Genomic DNA, 17,463 nt, shown 5'->3' with positions numbered 1-17,463 from the left:
CACCCACTGAACTGCTACTCCCAACATTTTTCCATAACGTTTTTAACTGGGTGCTTTTCTCCATCAAATCCAATACACCATTCTTAACTGCATTCCTCTCAATTCTAATGGCATTTCCCCTATTTCTACTTGTAAAGATGCCACTGGGGATGTCCTAAATCCACCACAACAAATTCTTAATGCCTGAGATTGTATAATATCTATTTTTTCCTCAAATACATTGATGCTGAAAGGTTTAAGTTCCTTTATTGAAAATTGTATATTAATTGTACCTTCAACATTATCCTTCCGATCTAACAATTTTGGATATTTCCTCAAATTATGCTCTCTGTAATTCATCATTTCATTAGAAGTATTTCCATTACTATGCACCTTCACAAATGATTTTGCTAAAACTTCTGCTTTTTCCCCGTCAGCAACATATAGTTTCCCTTCGCTAAATAATCCTGGGATGTTATTACACCTCTGGATCCCACCCATCCTCCATACTTCTGATATTTCAATTTGCCTCCAATTTTGTCACTAAATTCTCTCCAATGTTTCCTTCTTGCTGTTCTAACCACTTTCCGCACATTAGCCTAAGCTCTTTTGTATGAAATATAATCAAACGAAAAAGTCTTCTTTACTTTCCTTTATAATCAGTTTCTTATTCTAATTGCCATACTGCATTCCTCTGACCATCATGGTACCATTTTTTCTTATTTCCTTTACTTTTTCCTATTACTTCTTCTGCAATTTCTCTCAAAATTTGACTAATTTGACCATTTAACTCATCCACATGCTCTATTGACCCCACTAATACCCTAAATCTATCCTCACAAATATCTTTAAATTTGCATCTTGGAATAATGTCAGTATTAACTGATGTTACCTCTACTCCTGCTTTACTCAAAATAAGAAAATGATCACTATCCATAGATGTTTGATCCAAAACTTTCCATACACTATCCTTAGCCAAATCTTGAGACCTAATTGTCAAATCAGTTGCAGAGCAATGCCCTTTGCTAGCATCCATTCTTCTATACTTTCCGTCTTTTATACAAATCAAATTATTGTTGAGTATTTCCTCCATAATATGTCCATTACTATAATTACTTGTATTTCCCCATAAAGTACTGTGTGCATTAAAATATCCACACCAACCTATTACTCCCCTCACCCTATATCTTTCCTAAAATCTCTGTACTTATCTTTTCGCATGGATTGTAAAAATGAGTAATTCTTATTCTCCGATTCCCATTCCACACCTCCACTACTTCAGATTCTGAATTTACATCTACCTCTCTAAATCCTATACCTAGTAAGTTATCACCCCACCAGCTCTTCTTACTACGGTATATCCATTCAATCCAAACTTTAAATGAGGTTTGAGCCATGACTCTTGAACACATATTACTTGAGGCTTTTCCTCCAAATCATCAATAAATTTCTTAAATTCCAAACCATTCGCAATAATACCTCTAGATTCCACTGTAGAATTATTAACATTATTACAACCCACCACATGCTGCTTGAGAATTTGTAGCCTTTAGAATTTAATTTAATTGATCTGCTGTTATGCCCTCCACACCCAAGTATTTCCCAGCTGCTCTTATAATTATTCTAATTCTCTCAGATCTACGTTCAGTTTGCTCTGAACAGTTTATAACCTCCGCAATAAAAGCAATGAAGGAAACCTTATCCACAATCACTCTTTCACTCTGCACTGATAACTCTTCTCCTCTCCTGCACTTTTCTAACACTTATGCTTCTGCACATGATTTTCCCTCCATAACTTTCTTGTTTTGGATCTCTTCAGCCTCTCTCCTAACCTGACATCCACCATAACCGGCACTATGTGCACCACCACAGTTACAACATTTCGGTTCCACTCCCTGTCCACATTTGCCATAATCGTGGTCTCCACCAGATCTGGCACATCGCTGTTTCCCCTTACAATTCGCTGCCACATGCTCAAACTTCTGACATTTAAAACACCTTGTCGGAGGCGAACTGCATAACTTATAAATCCAAGAAATACCCTACTGGGCAATCGATCCGCTTCAAAATGAATCAAACCTTATTGGGTGGTGGTGGTCTTGTGTATATATATACAGTGCACAGCATAAATGAGTACACCCCCCTCTAAAACAAATTCAGCAATTACTCTTTGCTTAGATGCCATGTTAGGGTTCTTTGGAGATATAATGACCGTCAGCCAACATCACAGAACATGAATGAGTGAATATGTGAAATTATTTTAACTTCAAGTAAATATATTATTTTATTATGTCAAGGCGGGTTGGCTGATGAAAGTTTGGGAACTTAGTCTGATGTTATAAAATGTACAGATCCAGGTAAACTCTTTCAGATGAAATTAACTGGCTTGCCGATGGATTTTGTCCATGGAAGGTGTTTTCTGTTATCCACAAAATTTAAAGCACATTGTCCATTATGTCCACAAAATGGAATGAATTTATATCAACATCTAGGCTATAAATAGAAGAGCATCAGTGAACATCTGTACATTTGCTAGCTTATGGCACTATGATAATATTAATTATCAAAATAATTTAAACTCTCTGAATAGGTTGGAAATGCACAACTCAGCATGAAGATGGCCCTCTATAAAAGAGGTGGTCTTCACCAGGAGATGGAGGTCTCCAGAGAGAGATTTGCTTCTGTGAAGATTATAGGCTCAGGACTGCATGACTGAGAGCGTGTCTTCACACTATCATGATTTAATAATGCATGTACAATAATATGATTCTTAACACAGTGAGAGACAAATTACATTTGGCTGTTTAGGCTATGCATTTAATGTGTTGGGTGTGCACAGTTTTTGGCTTATTTATTTATTTTTGCCATTTTTTTCTAACTTCATGCCTATTTTACGCTCTTTGTTAACGCATCCTACACTGTAAAAAAAGCCAACTTCACATTTTAAGGCAACCAGCTTCAGCAGATTTTTGAGTTTTCTCGACTTTTTAAGTTTATACAACAAAAAGTTGAGAATCTCCTACAAAAATAAGTTGAGAACTCAAAAATCTGCTGAAGCTGGTTGCCTTAATTTGAAGTTGGCTCAGTTTTTTTTACAGTGTATTGTTTTATATATATATAATTGTATTGTGTATATATAAAAGCAAATATTAATTAATTTCAAATGTTCATCCCTCATTTTTTTGCCACATATAATGAATAGGTTTGCTTAGATTGTATTAAGCTTGCTTAATAATTGCGTGTGAGTAGTTTTTGTAAAGCTTTTTGTAAAGATTGTTCAGTCTGTGTAAATGATTCGTTTGACGTGTTCATTCAAAAGAACCGACTCAAATGATTGATTCATTTACGAATCAGACATCCTCTTATTATTTTACCATAACAAAAACACTTTAACCACTTTTATAGCAACTGAAATGTTCAATTACATTAAATGGTATTTTAAAATATATTACTAAAAGATGTTTTAAAATATACATGCTAGTGACTTTTAAGCTACATTTGCCTTGACTGTCGCAAACAGACTCACTTACGACACTTGCGTGGACTTCAGATGCCGTAAAGTGATTTGTCTGTGCACACATGGGTAAGTGTGAAAACGTGTTTCATCGTTTTGTAGAAGAATAGCGAAATTGCCTCTCTTTTTGGACAAGAAGTGTTTCAATATTGTATATGTGTAACATTTATTAGACTACATGCCTGCCAGTATATTTAAGGTGATTTATAAGCCGCTATAGAAACGTTCTTAGCAAGATATGGACACTATATGGTTCTATAATGAAACAATTCGGTTAATTTTTCTGCTTCTAGAATTACAATATATATTTAAGTCAATAATCTAACAAAGTTAATTAACCACTTGCAGTCTAGTATGGAGGCCAAACCAAGAAAGAAGTCATTCACGCCTAGAGACGGGAAGAAAGCGTCATTCAAGTCAAAAGGTATCTTTTTTTTTAATATTATGCAGTAAGATCTCTAACCTGACTTCGTTTTCAAGTTTGCTGTGTGATTGTAAACAACCCATAAACCAACAGGTCTGTATTGACAATCTCTGCTTACTAATATATTCTTACAAAGTATTAATATCTGTTTAATGTTACTTTTATTAGGAAAACCAGGAGGAAAAGCACGACCATTCAAGCCTCACAACACAGACAAAGACAAGACTTTACACACATCAGCTGGAGATGGAGGACCACGGAAATTCAACAGAAAACCAGCAGATGGAAAGTTCACCAAGAAGAGAAAACACCCGGGAGGCAAAAAAGATGGAGGTACAAATATCACAATTATCTAATTTTGGAGGAGTTTTGTGGTTTTTCAAGGGGTTATAAATCAATACCATTTTCTTTGACAGGCTCTGAAGGGAAGAAACCTAAATGGGATGAATTCAAACAAAAAAAGAAAGAGTTGAAGCACAATCGCCAGCAGAATGATAAAAAAGAGAGTTACCAGATTGTAAGCAGAGCAAAGCAAGTGTGGGAAATTGTAAGGCGGTAAGTGTTTATAATTATTTATTACATGCGAGAATGTTGTCTATAGGTGTTTTTGTTGTTGTTATGGGTCTTTTAAGCCCTTTTGATGCTGTCAAATAATAATAGTAACTATAATAATAATCTCTCTTATTTTCTGAACCATCATCAAATGTCATTTCCATCACATTTCTGTCTGTGGTGGGAAGTAATGATTTTATGCATTGTAAATGCACACAATGAATAATATTTCCACACATCTCGCATAATTTGATTAGAAACGATGCCGAATAAATATATGTTATATTTTCTGTTGTTATGGTCAGATTGTTATGTACAGACAAAGTTGATATTTATCTGACTTTGTCATAAAATTGATTTGTTTAGACGGCAATTGTTTTTAGATCATTTTGACAGGAAATACTTAAGTGGTTATGTGTATGGTACTTTGTATAAGTTCTAAAGTTGTTTATTTAATAATATTTTTTAATAAAAGTGACAAAAACACGAGTTCAAGAAACTTTTAATGTGATTTCCTTAAAACAATAAATACATAAATTTGAGTTAATTGTTTAGTATCAAAGCAAAGCTCATTCCTAATAAATGAACAAAGTAATTTTTAAATAAATACCATAGGACATAAACTTGGAGAAGCACTCAAATCAATGTGTTTTGTGTAAATGCAGGAAGGACTGTGACAAGCAAAAAAGAACCAAACTGATGAAGGAACTACAGAGCCTTGTGAAGGGAAAGATTAAAACGGTAAGTGAAGAGTATTCATTTTTTGAAATATTGCAGTATTTTATTGTAAGTCACTTTTCTTTGCTAGATTGCGTTTGCTCATGACTCCACCCGAGTGCTTCAGTGTTTTATTCAGTTTGGCAGTGACGAGCAGAGACGGGAGGTCTTCGATGAACTCAAAGGTTGGTCTTCTCATCAGTGCAATGAAACTGAATTTATGTGACGTGATTGTCTCTCCTCATCCTTTTTACCGGGGTGCTTTCCTTTCTAGAGCACATTGTGGACTTGAGTAAATCGAAATATGCCAGAAACATTGTGAAAAAGTTTCTAATGTATGGGTAAGTCACGTCAGTTTCTCAGTAAATTATAATGCAGTTATTCTGAAAAACATGAAGCAAGTAACATGCTCTCCTGAGAGTGTGAACAGTGTTTGACTTCAGGCTTGATTCAGAATGAGAAACCATCCATGATTTTTATGATCCATCCAAACAGGAGTTTTAAATAATACTGATTTCTCCTGTAGGAGTAAACAGCAGGCAGGGGAAGTGATGTCGGCTTTTAAGGGGAACGTCAGACAGATGCTCAGGCACTCCGAGGCGTCTTCAGTAGTCGAGTACGCTTACAACGACAAGGCCATCCTGTCCCAGAGGCTCATGCTCACGGAGGAGCTCTACGGAAACACATTCCAAGTCTGCAAGGTACTCGAGCTCTGAACTATTGGGTTGAAGCTTTGTTTCTGAAGTACATAGATCAGTGTGTTAGTTGTCCGCAATGTTGGTGATAACGTGTTGTTTTTTGCAGTCCTCAGTTTGTCCCACGTTAAACAAGGTTTTGGAAGCAAATCCACTGAAATTAGAGAGCATCATGGATGAAATGAAGAAGATCCTCACACCAATGGCACAGAAGTGAGTTTTTAGGGCTGTCTACTGGAATCTTGCATTAGGTTTGTTTAATTGCTATATTTATATATACATGGTCAGTTTTTTTTTGTTTGGGTCATGGGGCATGACAGCCCTCGAGATATTAGATCACTGCGACTGAATACATCGTTACCCAAATTATTTTTGCTAGAACTCCTGCTAAAAAATGTGGTTTATGTATTATAAAATGCAATGTAAAGGTAATGCCTGTTTATTTATCAGGTGGTTAATTAATGAATTAAATACAAATCTTTGAAGTCTGGATGCTAGTTTATTTATTTTAATTTATTTAATGAATTCAAAGCAAAAGTTATGATTATGATGATTTTAACAGAGAAAATACAATTCTCAAACCACTGCAAAAAGGGGATTATGTAACACCTGAGTTAAAAACAAAATCAATGTAAATTAGAAATGTTGTGATAGCAAATAAATGAATTTAAATAGGGTTATTTAAATATTAAATTGCTAAAACTGAAATAAATTAGGGCCAAATAGAAACATTAAAGTCAAAAGCACATAGTAAAATTGCTAACATTTAAACAAAAATGTAAAATAGAAATGAAAATCAAATTCAAAATATGCATAAATGCTACAAGAGTAATGGGAAAATTATACTTTGTACAAAAAATTCATCCATTTTTTTTACTGTCATACATCATACCTTCCATCAGTACCGGCATGCGACTTCTCTTCTCTTAATATGTCATTTTTGGGTGTATTAATGCATTACGTTCCCTCTACAGGGAGGCTGTCATTAAACATTCATTGGTCCACAAAGTTTTTCTGGACTTCTTTGAGAACGCTCCAGCCAAACAGAGAACGGTGAGTGTTGTGACCAGCGATGTCCTCCACTCTGTTTACTGTTGCTTGCTGTCTAATGTCTGTTGTGGTGTGATGTCCTTTCAGGAGATGATAGAGTCCATCAGAGAGGCGGTCGTGTACATGGCTCACACACATGATGGAGCCAGAGTCACCATGCACTGTTTATGGCACGGCACACCCAAGGTTAGCACTCTTTTTAGACGCATTATTTTAGACGACTTGATTGCTGGCGTTTGCTTTTAGTGTGACCTTTTTTTTTTTTTATCTGTCTGTGCTCTTTTTTTCAGGACAGAAAAGTTATAGTAAAAACTATGAAATCATATATTGCAAAGTTTGCAATGGTAAGCTGGCTTTCTTTTCTATACAAGCTATGAATGGTTGAATCTCAATTATATTTTGAATATAAATCTGGATGAGTGAATCTGAATGATATTTTATATAATCCAGTTAATGGATTCATTTCAGTCCATCAGATTAAAAATGAATGTATTTTCAGGGTGAATATGCTCATCTTGCACTGTTGGCTGCATTTGATTGCATCGATGACACCAAGTTGGTCAAACAAATTATCATCTCCGTAAGTGCTCTTTAGTTTTTCCTCAAGTTAGATATTATTTATTTAGTAGTTGGTGGTTTATAATTTCTAATATCTAAATGATTTAATATTTCTAAGTTAATGTTTATTTTACTCTCAGGAAATGGTTAGTTCCCTATCTGAAATAATCAGCAATAAATATGGTAAAAAGGTACTGATTTACCTGCTGAGCCCAAGAGACCCTGCCCATATCTTACCTGAGATCATTCAGGTGCTTGAGAAAGGTGACGGCAATGCACACAGGTATGTTGTGTGAGAAAAGGCCCTCTCTTCTATTGACGTACTGCATTTGAGTGATAAGTGCCAACCACAGCCCTAAAATAGTGTCAGATGGAAGATAAAGGATGAAGAAGTGCAGTACTCAAATGCTGAAGCATATGTTTTTCCTCTTCTAGTAAGAAGGATGTCGCGATCAGGAGGAAGGAGCTGCTGGAGGCCGTGTCTCCTCCGCTGCTGAAGTACTTGTGTAAGAACGCTCAGTCTATGGTCATGGATAAAGCGTGTAGTGTGGCTGTGAGTGACATCCTAGGCGCGGCCATCGGAGATCTCAGACCTGCCATGGAGGCTGTGGCGGCCCTGGCAGCCGAACCCCTCATACCGGGAGGAGATGATGGCCAGGTAACGAATCTACAGGTTTCAGACATAATGCTAAAGACATTTATAGCACTGGCAGTAATACCAGAATTAAAGGGCTAGTTCACCCCAAAATTCTAATTCTGCCATTAATTACTCACCCTCATGTCATTCCAAACCTGTATGACCTTTGTTCATCTTCAGAATACATATTTTTGATGAAATCTGAGAGCTTTCTAACCCTCCGTAAACAGCAAGGGTCCTACCACGATCAAGGCAGCATGCGTTGTTTACGTGCACATGCATGCGTCGATAATGGAGGCAGACGGTGACTTGAGAGAGAAGAACTGTTGAATAAAGTCATTATTTTTGTTTTCTTTATGCCCAAAAAGTATTCTCGTAGCTTCATAAAATTACGGTTGAACCCCTGATGTCACATGGATTATTTTAACAATGTTTTTGCTACGTTTCTGTGCCTTGACCGTGGTAGTACCCTTGCTGTTTATGGAGGGTTTATGGAGAAAGCTCTCGGATTTCATCCAAATATCTCAATTTGTGTTCTGAAGATGAACAAAGGTCTCACGGGTTTGGAACGACATGAGGGTGAGTAATTAATGACAGAATTTTCATTTTTGGGTGAACTTTCCCTTTAATTAGATACTTTGACCATATTTATTTATTTGTAATTAACATTATCTTCATTTAAAAATCGCTTAATGGCACAAAATGCGTAGATATTTTTTTAATTATTATTTTGGTATTACTTAAAGCACGGGTCATCAAACTTGATCCTGGAGGGCCGTGTCCTGCAGAGTTTAGCTCCAACTTGCCTCAACACACCTGCCTGGAAGTTTCAAGTATGTCTAGTAAGACTTTGATTAGATGCTTCAGGTGTGTTTGATTAGGGTTGGAGCTAAACTCTGCAGGACACCGGCCCTCCAGGACTGAACTTGGTGACCCCTGACTTAAAGGAAAAGTTCAACCAAATATACAAATTGTCACTATTTACTTACCGTCATGTTGTTACAAGACTATATGAATTTCTTTCTTCTGATGAACACAAAAGAACATATTATGAAGAATATTGGTAACCAAACAGTTGATCAACAGTCATTGACTTCTATAGTATGGAGAGAGACAAAAAAACTTTAAGGCAATGAGACCATCAGCTGTTTGTTTGGTTTTGGGTGAACTATCCCTGAAGGTTCTAACATTAGATTAGACAATATTAGTTAACGCAAACTAACAATGAAAAATACTTCTAAATCATTTGTTCATCTTATTTTCAAAATTTACGGTGACGCTTTAGTATAAGGACCAGTTGTCACTATGTAGTTGCTTATTAGCATAAATATTACTAGTATATTGGCTGTTTATTAGTAAGTTTATAAAGCACATATTAATGCCTTATTCCCTTAAAGGAACACTCCACTTTTTTTGAAAATAGGTTCATTTTACAACTCCCCAAGAGTTAAACAGTTGAGTTTTACCGTTTTTGAATCCATTTAGCCGATCTCCGGGTCTGGTGGTAGCACTTTTAGCTTAGCTTAGCATAGATCATTGATTCTGATTAGACCGTTAGCATCTTGCTCAAAAATGACCAAAGAGTTTCAATATTTTTCCTATTTTAAAACTTGACTCTTCTGTAGTTGCATTGTGTACTAAGACTGACGGAAAATTAAAAGTTGGGATTTTCTAGACCGATATGTTAGGAACTATACTCTGATTCCGGAGTAATAATCAAGGAACTTCGCTGCCTTTACAATGGGTGCAGCAGGAGCAATGATATTACGCAGTGCCTGAAAGTAGTCCCCAGGTATATCATTACTAGTTTCCTAGCTGGGGACTACTTAATTAGGCTCTGCGTCAGTGTTCCTTTAACTCTACCTGAAATTAACAACTGAAATTACCTGAAATTAACAACTATCTTACTAACTATTAAACGTGCACTAAGCGATTTTTGCCAAACAATGTTGACATTTGAAAGCACCAATACAAACACGCCCATAGCCCAACAGGACCTCGCCCCTATTTTTATATCTCCGCCCCACGCATATGCACACAACCATGGCAACGATGATCGTGGAAACAAGCAAAGGTTACACAAGCATATTCAAACAAAAGCCAACACATAAGTTGTGTGAAAAGCAAAATCAACGCTGCTCGCCTTTCAAGAAACAACCCAACCTCGGCGTCCGATTCGAGCCCTTCCCACTCCTTGAGTTTCTCTCCAGCGCCATTTACGCAGGTCCTACCTCTTGCCTGATCGTAACCCTTCTTTTTAATGTTTTTTTCATCTTCAATTTCTCTGTTCCTTAGTGCACCTTTTAATAGGCAGAAAATTAAGAGTTTGATGCAAAATTTGTACCTAATAGTTAGTTAGTTAATGAGAATTGGCCCCCAAACTAAAGTCACACTTTAGAATAGGTAACGCTTGTTAACTATTAACTACGACTTTTCCCTCAAATTCTTAATTTGCTGCTTATTAATAGTTAATAGTAAGGTAGTTGTTAAGTTTAGGTATTGGGTAGGATTAGGGATGTAGAATAAGGCTTAACGTGCTTAATTAGTACTAATGGCTATTATTATAGTAATATGTATGCTAATAAGCAACTAATAGATGTAACCGTAAAATAAAGTGTTACCAACTAAACTATGTTCATATTGTTTAATGGATTTGAGCTAACATGAACTAACAATAAACAAGTTGTATTTTTATTAATTAACATTAACAAAGATGATTAAATACTATAATGTATTGCTTTTTGCTGCCTAATGTTAGTTAATGCATTAATGGGATACTATTATAAAGTGTTAGTTTTTTTTCAATAGAAATATTTGACATGAACTAAGAATGGAAATGAATTTATTCATTTTAAGTGCAAATTTACTAATACATTAACATCAACAGTTGTATTTGTTTATTTAATGGACCTGAACTAGCAATGAACAGTTGTACTTTTTAATAACTAACAATAGCAAAGATGAATAAGTACTGTAACAAATGCCCCGTGTTAATGTTACATAATGCATCAAAAAATGGGACCCTATTGTAAAGTGTTACTTTTTTTTTTTTTTCTTTTTTTTTTTAACTAAAGAAATATTCAGAAACTGAAACATACAGGGGTCCAGTGTGAAACATTTAGATTTAAAAAAATTTTTTTTAAAGGTAATGGTTTGATAATTGTGTTTCCTGTAGCTTCATATGGCAGAACACCCCGCTGGTCATCTGGTGTTGAAATGGTTGATCGAGCAGGATGCTAAGATGAAGGAGGCAGAGAGAGAAGGCAAGTACAAAATGACACACTCACGTCATGGGTCACAGCTTTGGGCTTAAAAGCTTGATGGGAATTTTGAGAATACTTTTGGATTTCCTTTTCCATTCTTAGAAGTCATTTTCTTTATGTAAACTTGCTAATAAAAACAAATTGAGCTGCTTTCCAATGTGAACAAATGTTTTACTGGCCTGTCCTGCCTTATTTTATTCCCCAGAGCGTTTTTCCAGGATTCTTCTGGAGAAGGTGGGGTTGGAGAACCTCAAGACGTGGGCTTCAGTCAACCGTGGTGCCATTGTTCTTTGTTGGTAAGTTTATGACCTCCACAAATGAACGGATCTAAAAATAACGAAATACACTCCCTTTTATGCCCTCTAGTAAGATAGAAAATGTGCTTTTGAATTGGTGGGAGTAACACCGCACAGCAGCCATTGTTCTGTGAGCGCTGGTTAAATACTCTGAATACACACAGAAGAACATCCCTGTACAATCATTCATGTTTTAAAGCTTTACAAAGCCTCCAAAAGTGCTTCTACTATGACATCCCAAGCTCTCTATCGCAGCAAATTTGCTGCTTTTCCATCACGCCATCACATCACATTAGCTGGAGGAGTTCCCTACAGTGAGCTTTAGGTTAAGCACATCTTCCACAGTCCTGCTTCATTATTCTATGCTGTTGTCTGTATGCTAATAAAGGGCTAAACTGTGGCTCCCAGCTGCCATTGAAGCAGGCAAACCCTTGAGTTATATGCTGCAAAGGATTATGGGTTCTTTCCACTCCCCATCTCGGCCTCAGTCTTTGTGCATGACCTTTTATAATCTCTCTAAGACTTTAAGCAGTGAGAGATGTTTCTTTATATTTTTAGCCTAGACTGTTTGTTTATGCTGATGTCATTTTCCCACCAATCAAATATAAAATAAATGAACCCCCTGCTGTATGCAGAGACACGTTTAACATATGAGTGGATCTGTGCATTGGTTAATTGTATTTGATTGAAGTTTCAGCTGCTTTTTTTGGTTTTCGTTGCGTTTCCACAGCCTTCTCCAGAGTGCAGATGAAAGCGTTGCTGAAGAAGTGAAAGTTATGCTGAAATCCATCCTTCCTGAACTACAGAAGGTCCAGAACTCTAAAGGAGTTGAGGTTCTGCTTGAAAAACTGGCCTGATATGCCAAATCAGATTTTTGTTAGTTTTTTAAATTTGAATTGTGAATTTATATGCTGATGTATGTAAATACAAAACATGCAAAAATACCTGGGTTTTTTTATTTCTTTTTATTGTTATTTTTCTTTTTAATTTCATGAAACCATTCAAGAACATGTTTATACAGGTTATTTCACCCCCAAAATCAATGGAAACATTTTCATAAATTAAGCAAATGATGTTATAATGTGGACAGAAATGCTATTTAAAAATCCTGATACTATTTCTTGCACAACATTTTATATATGCTGATTAAAAAAAGTCAAAGACTACGTGATTTTCACTTCTATTACGAGAAACTTATTAAAAGGTCAATACAAAATACTTAAAGGACGTACCATTATTTTTATAATTGTTTTTTCTTTTGATTTGAGGTGAAATGCAATCCAGAGATTTCTATTTATTTCTATTTAGATTTGTTTATAAATTGTTGCAATAAATCTAATGCAGATTCTGAATGAATTACTTTTGAAATATATTTTATTAGTTTGTATTTAAATAATAATTATAATAGAATAGTAGTAATACTAGAAATAATACAATCTTTCAAAATAAAGTTGTTAACAGACATGTTAAAAGGGTAGTTTCACCCAAAAATAATAAAAAAATATGAAAACTAGCTTTGAATATGGAGGCATGTATGTGTGCTTGAAAATTAATTTTGTTGCCCTGCTCTACTTCCATCTGTCCTTGGGACTTCAATGATCCCCAAGGATTAATCTTTCAAGGATTATCAATGCCTGCATGAGCATGCTTTTCAGATTTAATTCCATTTTAGTTGTCTACATTCTTATGGACGTCACAATGGCCATCCTTTATTAAGTCGTCAAGTTTTTGTAATTGTCACATAGCACACCAAGCTATTGTAGTGAGGATGTCATCTCTGAATGGTTTTTAAAGCACTGTAAGTTGTTGCCAAATAGCCCTGCCAGTACAGAAGTTAGCCTTATAGGAAATCTCTTTGCAATCTGTCCTGCTCAGAGTGTTTCCAGTTGATGTAAATCATAAATCGGCTTTTTTTTTTTTATTGAAACTTACATGCCTATACAAAATTATATATAAAAAAAGTACTGAAGCTGAGCTTGTGCTCAGCCAGATGTTAAAACCTTCAACTGATTATTTGAAGCAGTGTTTGTCTACCCTGGATTACTTCCTTTTGTTTTAACATTGCCCATAGTGGTCGCAGTGGTTAATTTTATAAAGCACATATGATTTTTACTGTGCAGTAAAGTAATAGTAAGAGACAATTGATCTCAGACAATTAAATTGTTGTGCCAAGGCAATTATTTATTAACGGCATCCTTGTAAGAGCAGCCTAAATGCGTTTTGTTTCTAGTACAAAAGTTCCCCAATATGCATGTATCCAGCAGCACAAAAGCAAGCAGTGGCTAATTTGTTTGAAGACAGTTACTTAATTGGTCTGGTTGGTTTGAATATTTTGAAAAGAAGACCACCAAGTCCATGAATTAAAGATCAGTCCGTTGATAGAAAGAGTAGGTCAGCACATGGCAGCCTAAAAACATTCTGCAACCTTCTTTGCAGCCCTTTTCACAAACCTCACTTTCCCGCGATTCTTTATAGAGGATGTGTATTCATAGGCTTTCAGCTTTGAATAGTAGTCGGAGAATTTATTGAACAGGATGGAGATTGGCATGCCGTTGAGAATAATTCCAAACGAGATGCATGCAAATGCAAAAATCCTGCCCAGATGAGTCTCTGGAAACATGTCGCCATAGCCCACAGTGGAGATGCTCACCTGTGGAAGAAATGCATGAGGAATACTTGAGTGTGCCAGTAAAATGACTAATGACTTTGTTTAATAAAAAAGTCAGTCATGAATTCTCATACGCCAAAAATAAACAACAACATCATTCTAAAGATAAATAGAAGGGTTAAGAAGAGCATTATGGGATTACACATAGTGGGCAAGGTACACATTGATGACAGATGCTATACTCCACTTGGATTTATCACAGTTGTGAGGAAGCATTTAATAGCATTATAGCCGACAGACACCAGGTACTCTGATTCTGTCAGTACTTTACAGAAATAAAAAATTATGTTACAATGATTTTTGGACGTACGTTAGATATACCATCATAATCATAGAAGTATTGTGGAGTACCATGTATATCCCATAATATATGGATAATCATTCAGTACCATGGTATATACTAAAGTATCATTGCATTATCTCCTGATACCATCACGATACCGAAGTATCACCAAAGTACCACTTATCCAAGGAATGAACTTGAAAAAGCATGTACTTACAGCTGCCCACCACCATGCATGTGGAATACTGGTGAAGTTTGTTTGATGCACATCATGCTCTACGGTATAGACCATGGCAGAGAAGGTGAAAATGCCCATTGCAATGAAGAGGAAAAGACAGCCCACTTGTTGGTAGCATTGCCGGAGTGTGAAGCCAAAAGCTCGAAGTCCAGTTGAGTGACGTGCTAGTTTTAGGATACGAAATATCCTCATGAGACGCATGATGCGGAGAACTTGCCCCAATTTACCAACCCGTCCTACAGTCTCAATATCGCTACCATGTTTCCCATAGTCTTTCTCGAAAGACTCTAAGATCATCTGAAGATATAACGGAAGGATTGCAATCAGGTCCACAGCATTCAGCACGCTCCTTCCAAAGTGTTTGAGTTTAGGTGTGGACACAAGTCGGAGCAGATATTCCATGGTGAAAAACGCAATGCAGAAAGTCTCAACATACTCACCGTAGGTCTTCCCACTCAGCTGGCCGGTGGTCGTTGTATATTGCATTTCTTCTACTGTATTGAGAGTCATTGCCACGAGTGATACCAGCACGAAGAAACTGGATGCTACTGCCATAAGCTTGGCTGTGACCGATGAGAAGGGCTTCTCCATCATGTTCCAAATGATGAAACGTGTATGACCGAAAGCCATATCCTGAAACAAGTCCTCATGCTCCTCAGTTTCCACCTCTGCCTCGAGTTCCCGTTGTACCTTCAGCTGTTCATTGAGTTCATCTTGCCGTTCCTCAAATGAAATGCGGCAGCAGCGATGGGTGTTCTTGATACGAACACCCCAGTAGTTGATCTCCTCCAAAAAATTGCGTGGGCACAATTCATCTTTGATCCAGAGAACTCCAGTCCTATAGAAGTTGAAGATGTTGTGGAATATGTCTGGATCCCTGTCAAAGAAAAACTCATTGTTATGGACAGTGTAATCATCACAGAGATCGAGTTTCCTGTTGTGGTCCGTATACGTTGCAAGTCGGCCAATTCTTGTCTTGGGATATTTTGCTGCTACCCTGTAAGAGATTTGGTAGACCTTGCCTCCTACGTTGATGTTCAGCAAGTAGTTCTTAGTAGCAGAGGACAGTTTACTGGGGGTCGACATCAACCTGTCGTCTTCATCGTCTTCATACTCTGCGTAGATGTCATATATATCCTTACTTAATTCCTGCATCGAATTCCATGGTTTTACCCAGTTGTGTTGACCAAAAGGAAGCTCAGAATCCTCTGGATCCTTGGGAGCAGGGACTGAGACCCCAAGTTTATAATTGGGGAAAAGGCTTTGCCTCCTGCGTTTAAGCTTGATCATGGTGCCACTGTCCTCTCAGTCTGGCAGATGCACAGGTTACTGGGGGTGTAGAGACATTAGATGCCTCTAATACCTCTGAATCGGACCACTGAGCAACTGCAGGAAGCAGCACTGACTAATGTTGCTGACAGAGAGGATCTGAGTGCTTAAAGGTTTAAATACTATGATCCTCTTCCAGACTCTCTCCTCCAACCCTGATGTCTTTCATTGCCGTACATTCACCAATCTCCAATAGAATATGAGGATATTGTACACACTTTCCATATGATGTATTGGAGTAATATGATGATATGGAGTTGATAAAACGATACAAACTTGATCGTCAAGATGTCAATTATTTTTGTATCTTTTGTAGAAAAGACATTTATTTACAGGAATTTACTTTCTGAAAGTAAGAAATTTACTACAAATCAATGCTCTAACTGCAGAAATGATAGTAATAGTTTTTTTTTTATTATGCTGGAAAACTGGAAAAAAAATGCAGCATAGGTGCTATGCTGTAAGATCTTAAAGTGCCCCTATTATGGGTTATGAAAGGTTCATATTTTGGTTTTGGGAGTCCCCAACAACAGGTTGACATGCATGTAAGGTCAAAAAAACACTTTCATTTTCTGATAATATGCATTTATTTTTACCTTATTTACTCAATGACTCCCAAATGATTCGCTCAACAATTAATTTTTCCAAACCCCACCTTTACCTGATGCCAATCTGCGGTGATTGGTCGATTTCATTTAAACCAGTGTTTGTGAGTGCAGTGCTGCTTTGTGTACAGCCATTACCGGGAAAACAGCTATTTTTAACTCTCCAAAAGCATCTAGTGGCAAAGAATGAATTTTAATTTTCATTCAGACCAACGTGAAAAAGTGGGCAGGCCAAATTGCTAATGTTTCATGTTGACGTCAACATGAAATGGCTTGGGATTAGTTTAAAAAATTTCAATGATTCAGAGTCGACTCTTTCTTTGAGAGACAATAACTTTATACACGGTGCACTTTCAGATTTAAAACTTTGCAGGATGTTTTCATTCACTTAGAGCTGTGTTACACACTGCATGGAAGGTAATTTTAAAAAATCCATAATAGGGGTACTTTAAAAAGCACTGTTGTGGTACTAACCCCACTAAACACAAAATGGCCAAAAGTAATTTTTTTATGACCCTACATTTGACTTAAACCATCAAAATACAAGAAAAAACACACTGATCAGGGTAGCCAAATGCTTTTAATTGAAAGTAGCTAAAATGGGTCGCTAAATGTTGCTAGATGACGTCATAATGCCGAGTTCACTGATCTATAT

At 36.5% G+C, this 17,463-nt stretch overlaps 2 protein-coding genes across 3 annotated transcripts; one reads left to right on the top strand and one right to left on the bottom strand.

Annotated features, from left to right (window-relative positions):
• Nucleotides 1-3,481: 3,481 nt before the first annotated feature.
• On the top strand, nucleotides 3,482-13,039 carry LOC306864349 (pumilio homolog 3-like). 2 transcript variants are annotated; one of them, XM_079408334.1, is made up of 18 exons: nucleotides 3,482-3,562; nucleotides 3,842-3,917; nucleotides 4,086-4,250; nucleotides 4,334-4,472; nucleotides 5,135-5,210; nucleotides 5,278-5,371; nucleotides 5,461-5,527; nucleotides 5,713-5,887; nucleotides 5,991-6,094; nucleotides 6,856-6,934; nucleotides 7,019-7,117; nucleotides 7,222-7,275; nucleotides 7,431-7,511; nucleotides 7,630-7,772; nucleotides 7,925-8,147; nucleotides 11,302-11,389; nucleotides 11,595-11,685; nucleotides 12,416-13,039. In XM_079408334.1, exons 2-18 carry the CDS (start codon nucleotides 3,848-3,850, stop codon nucleotides 12,540-12,542), a joined length of 1,875 nt encoding a protein of 624 aa, XP_079264460.1. In that variant the 5' UTR covers nucleotides 3,482-3,562; nucleotides 3,842-3,847; the 3' UTR covers nucleotides 12,543-13,039. The 2 variants fall into 2 exon arrangements, with proteins under 2 accessions (XP_079264460.1, XP_079264459.1); XM_079408333.1 differs by having other exon boundaries at nucleotides 3,553-3,692.
• A 316-nt stretch (nucleotides 13,040-13,355) lies between these two features.
• LOC306863976 (potassium voltage-gated channel subfamily V member 2-like) lies at nucleotides 13,356-16,258 on the bottom strand. The gene is made up of 2 exons (XM_079407610.1): nucleotides 14,854-16,258; nucleotides 13,356-14,335 (listed from the first exon to the last, which is right to left on the bottom strand). Exons 1-2 carry the CDS (start codon nucleotides 16,162-16,164, stop codon nucleotides 14,093-14,095), a joined length of 1,554 nt encoding a protein of 517 aa, XP_079263736.1. The 5' UTR covers nucleotides 16,165-16,258; the 3' UTR covers nucleotides 13,356-14,092.
• Nucleotides 16,259-17,463: the final 1,205 nt, after the last annotated feature.

The sequence above is a fragment of the Barbus barbus genome (assembly GCF_936440315.1).
Source record: "Barbus barbus genome assembly, chromosome: 45".
NCBI classification, from domain to species: domain Eukaryota; kingdom Metazoa; phylum Chordata; class Actinopteri; order Cypriniformes; family Cyprinidae; genus Barbus; species Barbus barbus.
This window is presented reverse-complemented; position numbering and strand designations above follow the sequence as displayed.

What these genes read in the sequence shown, in the direction of transcription:
- LOC306864349 (XM_079408333.1), top strand. Translation starts at nt 3,672, where the DNA reads ATGCCTGCCAGTATATTTAAG. An exon ending in AAAAAGTTTCTAATGTATGG is followed by an intron (nt 5,528 to 5,712) that starts GTAAGTCACGTC and finishes TTTCTCCTGTAG; the next exon opens with GAGTAAACAGCAGGCAGGGG. An exon ending in ATATTGCAAAGTTTGCAATG is followed by an intron (nt 7,276 to 7,430) that starts GTAAGCTGGCTT and finishes ATGTATTTTCAG; the next exon opens with GGTGAATATGCTCATCTTGC.
- LOC306863976 (XM_079407610.1), bottom strand. Translation starts at nt 16,164, where the DNA reads ATGATCAAGCTTAAACGCAGGAGGCAAAGCCTTTTCCCCAATTATAAA. An exon ending in ATGCATGGTGGTGGGCAGCT is followed by an intron (nt 14,336 to 14,853) that starts GTAAGTACATGC and finishes TTTCTTCCACAG; the next exon opens with GTGAGCATCTCCACTGTGGG.